The 12889-nt window shown below is 36.6% G+C and overlaps 1 protein-coding gene across 1 annotated transcript in view; it reads left to right on the plus strand.

Moving 5' to 3' along the window:
- LOC114052466 (cytochrome P450 1A1-like) overlaps positions 1-4319 on the plus strand; it is an 8984-nt gene extending 4665 nt beyond the window's left edge. The window contains exons 6-7 of the mRNA XM_027875098.1: positions 817-903; positions 4285-4319. Coding sequence (XP_027730899.1) covers positions 817-903; positions 4285-4297 — 100 coding nt within the window. The 3' untranslated portion in view covers positions 4298-4319. The remainder of the gene's footprint in view (positions 1-816; positions 904-4284) is intronic.
- The last annotated feature ends 8570 nt before the right edge of the window (positions 4320-12889 follow it).

Genomic DNA, 12889 nt, shown 5'->3' on the forward strand with positions numbered 1-12889 from the left:
TTTTCTTTTCTTTTCTTTTCTTTTCTTTTCTTTTCTTTTCTTTTCTTTTCTTTTCTTTTCTTTTTTATCAGTGCCTCTTACTGACTCTTTTATTGAGCAAATTTAAAAATATAATAAAGCCCTTAATATAGAGCTATATAATCTATTCCCACATTATCCATGCCTGAAAATATATAATGTACTTCTCTGCATTTTAAGTTTATTTCTCTATCAAGAGGTGAATAGCCTGTTTTATTTTCATTCTTTCAGACTACACTAATGGTATCTCGACATCCCACTCCCTTTCCTGCCTAGCTAGTGCTCTCCCCATCATGGATTAGAGGTATTAAACTTACAGCCCACTTGTTCCCAAGTGGGGCCAGAACCAGATTAAAATGTATTTGGCAAATGATTAACAACATAAATAAAAAATATCATACCACATAGACAATGTCAATTTGTAGTTTTCTAAGTCAATATGCAGCCTGGTCCTTTTCTATTTGAGTTTGAGACCACTAGGCTAGAAGACATGTGTTTCCATTTTCTAATCTTCTGACTAAATGTACATAATTTTTGGGTCCATAATGCTTCATGAATAGTGACTAATCCTGCTTCTGTTTAGTCATATTCACATAGATTTTGATAACTAATATGTATGACATTTGGTATTATGGAAGACCAAATTCTCCTGAATACCAGATATTAATATTTTGATAAAGTGCCTAGAACTCCCCTGTATCTCAGCCTTCAAGGCAAAGAATGTGTGTGTGTGTGTGTGTGTGTGTGTGTGTTTGTACTCAGTAATCCAAATGCATTATATGTATTTTATTTTCTTAGTGCTACCACAAACACTACTCTCAGTGGATATTTCATTCCTTGGAAAACCTGTGTGTTTTTTAATATGTATCAAGTAAACCATGATGAGTAAGTATCTGCTAGAATTCTTCTGCACAGAGGGACACAGGCTCACTTAACTCAGCTGTAACCAAACTTTCTTCCTTCCAATCCTATCAACTCCAGTGTCCTTAAAAGGCATTCAGTTCCCAGAGGAAACCATGGTGATTATAGGATTTTAGGATTTAGGGCTAGAAGAGACCTTAGAGACAGAAGAGGAAACCTATGCTTAGAATCAATTTGGCAGGCAGATAAAATAGAAACATATGTCCTTTATTTTATTTATTTGTTTATTTTGTAGTAGAGGGTGTGGCAGTGTGGACTTGTGTTTGCATTGTTCTGGAGAATTTATGGTGTGAAAACTCCCTTCACTGATGAAGATCACAATGTGTTATGATGGGTCATTGAGGTTTTATATGTAAGAGTGTTTAATTTGGGAGTGGCCCAAAAGAATATGTTTAGAAGTCCAACACCCACATTTTAAAGATGAGTCAGTAAAAAAGGTACATCATGATATCTTTATCCCAAAGTAGAGTAGAAAGGAGATGGCCAAGTATTTATGAAGTTAGGAACTGTTCTTTTTTTTTAAATAAATTTTGACATCTTTTGTTTTTGCATCACATATATTTCTCATCATTCCATACTCCCATTTCCCAAAAATCATGCTCCATAACAAGGAATGAAAAAGAGAGAATAAAAATTCAGCAAAACTAAGAAATGTATACAAAAGTCGGACATATTCAGTGTTCCATATCCATTACCCTTGACCTCTGTAAAGAAGCAGAGTATGGGAAGAGGTGCCTTCTCATGTCTTTTCTTTGGGACCAAGTATGATCGTTATAATCCCACAGCATTCAGTTTCACTTGGATTCTTCTGCTTTCCCTTTTACATCATATTCATTATGTATTTTGTTTTCCTGGTTCAGCTTACTTTGCATCACATCAGTTTATAGAAATCTTCCCATATTCTTCTATATTCATCATATGAATCATTTCTTTTGGTGCAGTATTGTCTCATTACAGCCATGCACCACAACTTTTGTAGCTATTTACCATTTGATGGATAGTAATTAGTGGGGCAGATAAAAGCCTACTGCATAAGGTTGGCTTTGAACAGAGTCTTGAGGAAAACCAAGAGGCACAACAAGGCAAGAGGAAGAAAATTCCAGGTATAAGAGATGGATTGTCATGTTCAAGGAAGTTTAAGTAGGTGCTTAACGAATGCTTGTTGACTTGGGGTAACACGTGGATTCTTGAAGAATATTGAACCTGTGTTTTTATCATCATCATTATCATCATCATCACATCATTGCCCACATCATCATTGCTTTTATTTGCTTTTTTAGGGATCACAATTTATTTCAATACAAACCACTTGCCTTTATCTCTAAATAGCTTAACTTCAGTAACTTTCTGTGATTAAATGAAATAATGTATGAAAATCAGGAGTTCTCAACCTTTTTTATATCCTTCCTTTGGAAATCTGTTGAGGCCTATGCTCCCCTTCTCAAAATAATATTTTTAATTAAAATAAGTTATAAATTTCAGTTAGAAGATGTTTAAAAACAGAGATATATTCCTCCCCCCCCATCTAAGTTCATGGACATTCTGAATTCTATCTATGGATCCCTTGAGAGCTGTTGGACCCCAGGTTGAAAACCTCTGATATAAAGTGTTTGCAAAACTTAAAAAAATGCTATATGTAGTTATTATTGTTGTTATTAATTTTAGCTTGTGAATAAGATTTTCATGGAAAAGTTGGTCATCTTTTCTAATACTATGAGCAGTCACAAAGATGGAAACAAACTTGAAATGTGTTCAAAACAGCAAGCAGGCTGGTCTGAATGTAGCAGCAATTTCTTGTCAGGGAACAGTAGAGGAATAAGAATTACCATTCCTCTGCTATATAAAGGAATATTTTACTTCTGCTAAATTGAGTAGGAAAATTGGCTCAAATTGTGGAAGACTTCTAAAGTCAAGATGAGAAATTTAGCCTTGATTCTATAATTATTCCTATGCAGACAGTCATTAGAAGAGGAAGTTTCATCAATTAGGAAGTTTTCTATACCAATGAAATCACAGGTATTGTCCCTATTCCTATCTCTATCCACATCCTTATAAGAAAGTAGTAAGCCATCATTAGTACTCTCAAGGAGAAAAGTCACTGCTGTTTTAGGAAAACTTTTCTGCAAGCAGTATTTAGCCTAGATTAGATGAGAGAAAGAATAGATAAAGGGAGGCAGTAGTGATATTTAGCAGTTGGGAAGAGAGAGAATGAAGAGAAGAGAGAGGGAAGGAGGAGTTAGGGTGGGAAAGACAGAAGAAGAAGAAGTAAAGGGGGAGGCAGGAGTCAGGGAAGAAAAAAGAGGGAGAGAGAGAGAGAGGGAGAGAGAAATAGAGATAGAGATAGAAAGAGAGAGAGAGAGAGAGAGAGAGAGAGAGAGAGAGAGAGAGAGAGAAATCATTTGCATACAATTGAGTTACCTAGGCCAAGGTAAAAGCACATGGAAGCATTTGAGTTCAAGCAACCAGCTAATAAGAATCCTGAAATTTTATAAGAGCCTATGGGAATTTCTTTATCAATCTAACTAAAATATACATTTTAGAAGGAAAAGTTTATCATTTGTAGCTTAATTTAAAGCATATTGGATGAAGACCTGGATTTGGAATCAGCCAAGTCCTTCCTGACATATGCTGACTGAGTGACTGGGCAAGTGATTGAACCTTTCATTCCTATTGTTAAATACTTAAGACCCTAAGTTGCATGGCAGGCACTTACCTGCTTAGTAGAATCAGGAACTTCCTTGTTCAAGGAGTTCTTTGTACTAGTGAAATCACAGAATATTCCTATCCTATCTCAAGTAGTGTTATTGCTTTTAACACGAAGGAATATTTGGTGTCTATAAAAAGGGCAGTGAAATTTTTGCCACGTCCCTAATTGCATTCCATAAAGAGTGTCCCATCATCTATAAAGGAGGCAGCCTGGTGTTATGGAAAAAATGTTACATCTAGAGTTAGAAAATCTGGTCCAAATCCCATCCACCCCTGCTCTACTCCAACCCTGTTACCTTGCACTAGTCACTTAAATTGTGCAAGCCTGAGTTTCTTCATCTATGAAACGAAGGGATTATACTGGGTGACCAATGATCTAATCACAGGCATCCTAGAAACAGGCCAACTTTGACTACCTGTCTGAAAAGGTGAGACTTGTGGAAATACAGTTACTGGTTCCTTGGATTATACTGTGGATTTCACTTCAAAATCTTAGAAAGACATGTTTTCCCTGTAAACATTCTTTCAAATTTTTGAAAGCAAAGAACAAAACAAACAAAAAAATTCACTTGTGGTATTTACAAATTATAAAACTTGGCCTAGGAATTCTAATTAAAACTATCTTTTTTTTTTTGTTAGGCAATGGGGTTAAGCGACTTGCCCAGGATCACACAGCTAGTAAGTATTATGTATCTGAGGCCGGATTTGAACTCAGGTCCTCCTGAATCAAAGGCCAGTCCTCTATCCAATGGACCATCTAACTGCCCCCTAAAACTCTACCTTTAATATGTCAGTGTGCTGAGTGGCTTTAAAGGATTTCTCCATTTGAAGTCTTTTCATGTTAATAAAAGTAACCTACTGCTACGGGGGGGGCTTGTGAAGAATCCCTAGTAAAGAGGTTGCAAAGCTTTTAGCATATGTAAAATACTCTCCATACTGAAAAATAGTAATGATGTTTGTAATACTATAAGAATTTAGTGGGCTGTTTGTCTAGGAGTCCTTCCCTCTTCGGTTTTTTAAAACCTCCTTTTTTCCAACAGTAGGTAAGCAATGTTTTTTAAGCAATTTCAATTTTAAATGGATTGTCATATACTACATTACATTTTACTGTGATCTTAAGGCATAATTAAGTAATGGGTTACTCTATATATTTGATAAAAGATATATTTATATATATATTTACTACAAATATATTTTAGATAAGCATAAAAATGAAAGATGGGAGAAAATGGAAATGCATTAAGAGTAAATTTCCCAATTAAAATATAAAGAACAATTTATGTGATACTTATTCCTTTAGCATATCTATTTCTTGCTGAATAACAGATTATGAACTGTATCATAAGTTGGTGCCATACACTCATGTTCATATCTAATTTGTTTCTATTCATATGGGAAATAAAAATATTAGTATCTACAAAATGTGTGTGTGTGTGTAGGTTCTGATAGAGTTTATGATTCTGGTATATTAATTCTCTACACAAGTCTATGAGCGTAACTATATTACATATGTATGTGTGTGCATAAATGCATTACTTCATTTTATCCTCACAACAATCCTGTGAGATAGATAATACAGATTTTATTATCCCCCACTTAGAGATGAGAAAACTGAGGCTTTGAAATGGTGAGTCATTTGCTCATGGTCACGTATATATTTAAGTTCAGAAGTAATATTTAAACCCAGGTCTTCTTGAAGCCTAGTATTCTGAAGACCTCAAAGTGGAGAAACTAAAATTATCAGCAGTTTGGGGTCATTTGGATCAGGGGTAAAAAAATATCAAACCCATCTCAATTGTTCTTGGGATAGTTAAGGCTATAGTTATGCCTTTAAGGCTATGGATATTTTATTATTCAGTAGTGCAGCTTAATAACTGATATTCATAATGATGACTGTGGATCATCATTTGACTACACACATGTGGACGAATCCAAAACATACCCACATGTGTACATGTGCTGGTGGGGTATGCTTATTTCTTTCTCATGAGAGATTTCAAATAGTGAGTTTGAATCTGAATCCAATCCTTCCCATTCTTCACTATCATGGTTACCACCAGAGTGTAGACCATCATCACCTTATTTGTATTTTTGAATTAGCTCCCCAATTAGTCTTCCTACCTCGTGTCTCCTCTTTCCAATTCTCCTTCCACATAGCTGCTAATGTTGTATTCTTTTTGAATAGTCTATCATTTTATTGATGTTTGCTTCTATATAACATTCATTTCTAAATATATTTCCTTGCCCCCATTACATTGTGAGCCATCCCTTTTTAACAAAGATTTTTAATGAAGATACAAAATCAATTTAATAAATCTAACCAACACATTAACAATGTCAGGCCATGTATTTAATATTCTACACTTATTCACCCACACCCCTCCAGTAAAGGAAAGGAAATATCTTTCCTCAGCGCTTCTCTGTGTCCAAGTTTGGTGTAACATTCAATTTCAGTTTGGGTTCCTTCCATTTGTCTTATAGGTGTTGTGAATAATAGTTTTCCTTGTTATGAATACTTTAGTACGTATCAGTTCATAGAATTCTTCTTATGCTTTTCTGAATTCTTCATATGCATTTCTTACAGTGCAGTAGTAATATTCTCTTACATACATGTACCACAATGTGTTTAACCATGAGCCAACCAATAGGCATCTATTTTATTTCTTTGCTATCACAAAAAGATCTGTTAGGAAGATTTTGGCATACGTGGGACTTTCTTTCTGTCTTTGCCTCATTGAGATATATACCCAGCAATGGGATGTCTGGATCAAAGGGTATGTGTATTTAAGTCACAAAGTAATATTCCTAAAGTATGGGTCTGACTATGATATTTCTTTCCTCAAACTCCTCTGTTGTCATCTAAAGCCTTTCATAATCTGATTTCTTCTTACCTTTCCATGTAATAATTTCTTTCCCTTTAAAAATAAATTCTCATTGATAATTTTTATTTTTTTGCCTTGCCTACATTTCTTCCTGTTTATTCCCAAAAGTTTGGTCATTATAATTTCATAGCATTCAGTTTAAAATGTCTTCTTTTTGCTGTTTTTTCCCCCCTCCTCATATATATTATTGTAGTCATTGTGGATACTGTTTTCTTGACTCTTGCTTACTTCACTTTGCATCAATTCACATAATTCATCATATTCATCATTTATTATAGTACAGGAATATTCAATTCTATTCATGTACCACAATTTCTTTAGCCATACCGCCATTGATGGGGATCTGTTTTGTTCCCAGCTTTTTGTTACCGTGAAAAGTATTGCTAATAACATTTGGTGTGTGTGGGTACTTTCAGTGACCTCTTTGGAGTTTATGACTAGCCGTAGAATCTGATTATTCCCTTGAATGCACTCTGTGGTACAGCTGACTTGGCTTATTTGCTCTTCCTCAAACTTGACATTCCCTTTCTTGTCTCTGTGACTTTCTATAGGTTCTTCCCATGCTTGGAAATGAGTGTCCTTAACTTTGTCTCTTAGGAAGGAAGCCAAGGTGCTTTCTTGAAAGCTCAGTTCAAATGCCACCTCCTAAATGAGTCATTTCCTAATCCTCTAGCTGTCAGCACTTCTAACCATCTAAAAATTACATTGAATTTACTGTATATAAATATTATATTTAATTATTCTTGGACATATTTTTCTCCATATAAGTTTGTTAAGGGCAGGGACCATTTTGTTTTTTGCTTTTATAGCCCCTGTGCCAAATACAGTGACTGTCCCAAATACTGTGACCAAATACAGTAGGCAGCTAGTAAATGCTTGCTGATTGACTTACTGAGTGATCATGACGTAATTTTTCCTTTGGCAAAGATCAAACTTTGGATAAAAATTTAATGTGTGAATGGCCTGGGGTCTTACTTGAACTGAGAAATGATTATCCTTCACAAGAGAACAAAGACATTAATGGATCTGCTAATTGCTATTTCAATCCAGTCTTGGTCTAGACCAGGTGGTCTCCTGTGGTCCGACTTCAAGGGGCATGAGATCAGATGGTGAAATGTTGGGAAGACAGATGGCATGCCATCTTCATTATGCTAACCTGTGTGGGGTTTGTCCTCAGCACCACCACACCTATCCTTATCTCCCAACAGTGGACCATTTTATTCCCTGTCTCTGATATACAACTTCCAGATCTCCCCTTTTTTAATCTGGGTGTCAGGTCTTCTGAGCAGTTATTACTTAAAATAACCACTATCCAGAGTAACTTTATAGAGATCATTTGGAAAATTTTGCTTCTATTCCTGAGGCCTACATCATTCCATGTCTATTGCAGGTGATCTTTAAAGAACAGATATTAGGGAAATGACCTATAATTAAGGTCCCTATCTACTCCCTTTTGATCCTGAGTAGGACAAATTGAATCTCATAACACACACCAACATGGATAGATTTGAATCTGAAGAGTAGATTTCATTACTTCACCCCATCCCCACCTTCATCTATCTTCTAAAGTTCCCAGTTACTGATGAGGGTGCCGTCTTCCTTTTCGTCATCCAGGTTTTCCTGATCTCAGTATCATCTTCAGTGAAGATCCTCAATTTTCTCTCCCTCCCCCCTGCCCCCCCCATGTCCAGGTAGGTGGCGGAGTGAATTGAATGTTGGGCTTAAAATAGGGAAGAACTAAATTCAAATCCTGCTATTAGAAACTTAATAGCTGTGTGATCCTAGGCAAATCAGTTTCCTCATCTGCAAAATGGGGATAAAGATAATACCTCCCTCACAGGTTTTCCATGAAGATCAAATGGAATAATGTACATAAAATATTTTATAAATGTTAGCTATTATTATCTGTGCACCCGATCAGTGGGCTAAATCTTACCAGTTCAGCAAGCTGTACATTAGTAGAAAGTCTCAGCTTCATGTATGCTCCTATTTTTCTGTTTCGTTATATATGAAGAAATAAATATTCATTCTTTTTGTACATTTTAATTTTAGAATAAAAAAATTAAAATCTTGTCAATTTTACCTACACATTTCTACTCACACAGCCACCACTCTAGTTCAGGCCCTCATCCTGTCTTGCCTGTATTATTGTGATAGCCCCCTAATGGATCTTTTTGCCTCAAGATTCTCCCCTATTAGATCTATCCCCGACACAGCTGCCAAAGTGATTTTCCTAAAGTATATGCTTCACCATTTCACTCCTCCATGTGTTTCCCTATTGATTCTAGGATGAAATTTTATTTCATTTTTCTCTCATCCCTTTAAAATTTCTGTTTTTGTGTCATGACATATAGTTAAGTAGTACATGTATATAATTTATAAATAAGTAAATATACATATATGGAGTGTTCTCATTTTTTTTGATAAAAAAAAAATTAGAGACCATGGGTCTAGACAACATGTAAACTTCCATACAACATTTAAATATAACTCCTGATATTATGTATGTGTGTACATGTGTATGTGTATTAAAAATGACTACAAATCACCATGTACTATAGCTATACAGACATAAAGCACCAACTTTGATGTTTTGCTATGGTTTATAAAGCTTGTCTGAATAGCTCAGTTTTTCTACCCTCTTGGTTATGCAATGACTCTTCATAGGATTATGGATTGTCCAAGTTGAAAGGGTCTTCAGAGGCTACCAGGTCCGACCCGTACCACTACAATATTCTCAAAAAGTGATCATCCACCTTCTACCTGGAGATATTCAGTCATAATAAGGAACCAATTACCTCTGACCTAGACTAGCTCATTTAATTTTGGACAACCGTAATTAGTAGTAAGTTTTTCCTTAAACCAAGCTGACTCTCTGCATCTTCCATGCCTTTTCCACTCAACAACTCTACAATTGCTTGATGACAGCCATCATGTCTCCTTTAAGTCTTCTCCAGGCTAAACCTCTGCCCTCTTAATTCCTTAAATTGATCCCTCTAAGGAATGTCTTCTTATCATGCTGTTTAAAAGAATATTGGTTAATGGAGTGATGTCAAGCTAGAGAGAAATCTCTGAAATGTCATGCACCTAGCTCTCAGACCTCTTCTCAATATTTTCATCATTGACTTAGCCAAAGGATAGCTAGCATCCAATTTGCCAATGGCATAAGGCTGAGAGAGAGAGAGTTTACAATGAATGTCAGAATCAGAATAGAGAGAGGCCAGAATAATATTGGATTTGGAGTCATAGAACTTGTGTTCAAATCCTTGCTCTTCCACTTACTACTTGTATTACCTTGGAAAACTGATTTTATTCCTCTGGGCCTCAGTTTTCTCATCTCTAAATTGGGGGGGAAATCATACTAGTTGGCTTCTGATATCCCCTTCTAGCTCTAAAACTGTGATCAGCAGGCCACATGCAATTTTTAAAAAAATGATATGATTGTCAAATCCTACACTTGAATTCAATAAGTAAACTCTCTAAGTACAAGCTCGGGAAATGTAACTAAATAATAGTGCCTTTGAAAAGAGCCAGTTTTTTTTTTAAAATGAAGTAAAACTCAGTAAGTCAATAATATGACATGAATCCAAAATGTTAATATGCGTGCTCTTAGGCCAACATATGTATCTTTGGATACCTTTTATGTAACAAGAGGTTAAGATATATCACCAAGGGTCTGTATAAATGGAAAAGAAGATGCACCAGTCATGAAAACAACATATAAAAAAATCTTGCCCTGATATCTATGAGACATTAAAAGAACCAAGGAAAGGCTTTCAGTGGCTTGGGCAACTCTCTATGGAGGATTTATGGAAAGATATGTGTAGAAGTAGCACAAGATGAGAAAGCATAGATGGAACGTGAGCTGTACCAGTGAAAGTAATATGCCAGTGGCTTTACAAATATATTAAAATATTGACATAACCTTTGACTATGATAATTCAAGCATAGTGTCCAAAAAAACAGAAGATTATAGAACCACTTTACTCTGACTTATGCAAGGAGCAAATGGAATATTTGCTTCATTCTGGATGCCCTATTTTAGGAAGGACAATGAGAAGTTGAAAGATGTCCAGTTTAGTGGAAGGATACAAAAGTATGCCAAATGAGGCTCCTTGAAAGAATTTAGAATGTTTAGCTTGATGAAGAGAAGATTGAATGGAAACATAAAAGCTGAGTTAACTTATTTAAGCTATTTTGTGGTTTGTCTTTCACTCTCAAAGAGGACCATGACATCAGTGAGATGATGACATGACTTGCAATTGACTTTGATTTGAGGGAGGGAGGTCTGTGCAGTCATCAGCCTCACTTTCTCCTCCTGAGCCATCTGGGTTCAGTGGCCAGATATCGATCAAGACTAGACCTTGGTCTTCCCAAGTTTGCACTCTGAGTGAGGCAATTCCCATTCAGTGAATAGGCCTCTTTAAGAAGTGAGTCAAGGGATGGCCCCTTTAATAAAAAAAAAAAAATCAAACTGGTTGCTGGCCAAAAGAGAAACAGTCACTCTGGGCCAGGAAGGCCCCAAAATTAACCATTAAATGATGCTTGGGCAAGGACCTATTGTCAAACCAGGAGATCCAGAACAAATTGGGTTTAAGGCTTGGTCTTTGAGAAAGAAATCTAGGGGCAGCTAGGTGGCACAGTGGATAGAGCACCAGCCCTGGAGTAAGGAGGACCTCAGTTCAAATCCAGCCTCAAATGCATAGCACCAGCTATGTGACCCTGGGCAAGTTACTTAACCCCATTGCCTAGCCAAAAAAAAAAAAATATCTAGCCAGTAAACCCCAAGTTAACTAGGTAGCTTTTAGTCGTCAAAATTTACCTTCCTTTGGGCAGAACACCCTCAGATAAGGGGACAGGAAATTTATTTAAGTGTTACGGAAGAAGTATTAGATATACATTACAGGGGAAAGTAGGTGACATTGTGGATAGAATACTGGGCCTGGACTCAAGAAGACATGAGTCCAAATCCAGTTTAGTTACTTACTAGCTATGTGACCCTGGGCAAGTCATTTAACCTCTGTCTGCCTCAGTTTCATCAGTTGCACCTAAACCAAACACTTGTGATAAGGATCAAATGCGATAATATTTGCAAAGTATTTAGCACAGTGTGTGTCATATAGAAGGCATTTACTAAATATTTAGTCCCTTCTCCCTCCCTGCTTAATTTGTCCCCAAAGGGCAGAACTCATAGCAACATATGAAATTACAGTGAAGTGGATTTCAGCTACTTTAGGAAAAACCTTCTAAAATTTTGAGCTGTCTAAAAAGTTAGTGAGTTCCCCATTACTGGAGGTATGCCAGTAAACACTAGGTGACTTACTTATCAGGGATGACTTTCTTCCTTAGGTATGGATGTGATTAGCTGACCTCTTGAGTGGTACATGCGTACCAGCACCAGTGAAGACCCCTTAGGACATGACACCCCCCCATCCCGCCTTCTTTAGTTGTGTAAGCAGAAATTCCTGAACTATAGTGTATCCTGTTTATCTCATCCTCTAGCTATATGACCTTGTGTAGAAGACTGTCAAAACCATGGGGCCCTGAAAAGGGGAACATGCTGTGATTTCTGTACTCTTTTGTTCTCTTAGTTGCTGGGGAAGATTTACCTGAACAGATTGTGCCCCCGAGACTCAGCCAATGGGAATGGGGTTAGGGTGGGCTATTGTGGCTAGGATCTATATAAACCTATTTTGAACAAAGCACTCTTGAACTCTCTGGCTGACGCTATTTTGGGCGACACGGGGGTGTCCTTTCTCGAGAAAGCCAATAAAGCAGCTTTCCTTTTTGCAATTTCTTGTCAAGATTCTGATTCAAATTTGGGTAGGTGCTCTTTTGTCACACACACCTCTAAGGTTCCTTCCGAAACCCTCTTATATAAAGTTGCCACCTCATATTGCTTTCGATTTTTCAGCATTCTGTTTTGAATCTTGGTATTTGATATCAAGAAGCAAATTCCTTTGCCAGACGCACATTTCTGCAATTCTTTCCCAGTTAAAAGTCAAAAGGGCTTCAGCCTGTTGAGCTTGCGAAATATCTGTCTCTGACATAACAGCAAAAAACAAGGGGAAAATTCTTGAGCCCATTTTACACATTTTATTTTCTTCAAGTTTTGGGGGTTAAGGAAAGGGACATATACTGTAAGTCATTAAAACAATTTCAGAAGGAAGCATCTCAAAGTTAGGCAACCTCAAAACAGTAAATATTTCTTGACCTATGTCCAAACCCCCTGATGTCTATGGAAAGAAGGGGCCAGGAAACAAAGAGCTGAGAGACCCAGAAAGAGCTTTCTAAGTCAAATGGAAAAGAAGAAAATTTTTCCTTTGAGCTTAGACCCTTGGAGAGAAATGTCCAAAGACCAG

The sequence above is a fragment of the Vombatus ursinus genome, unplaced genomic scaffold (genome assembly GCF_900497805.2).
Source record: "Vombatus ursinus unplaced genomic scaffold, bare-nosed wombat genome assembly UNPS02014807.1, whole genome shotgun sequence".
Classification (NCBI taxonomy): Eukaryota; Metazoa; Chordata; class Mammalia; order Diprotodontia; family Vombatidae; genus Vombatus; species Vombatus ursinus.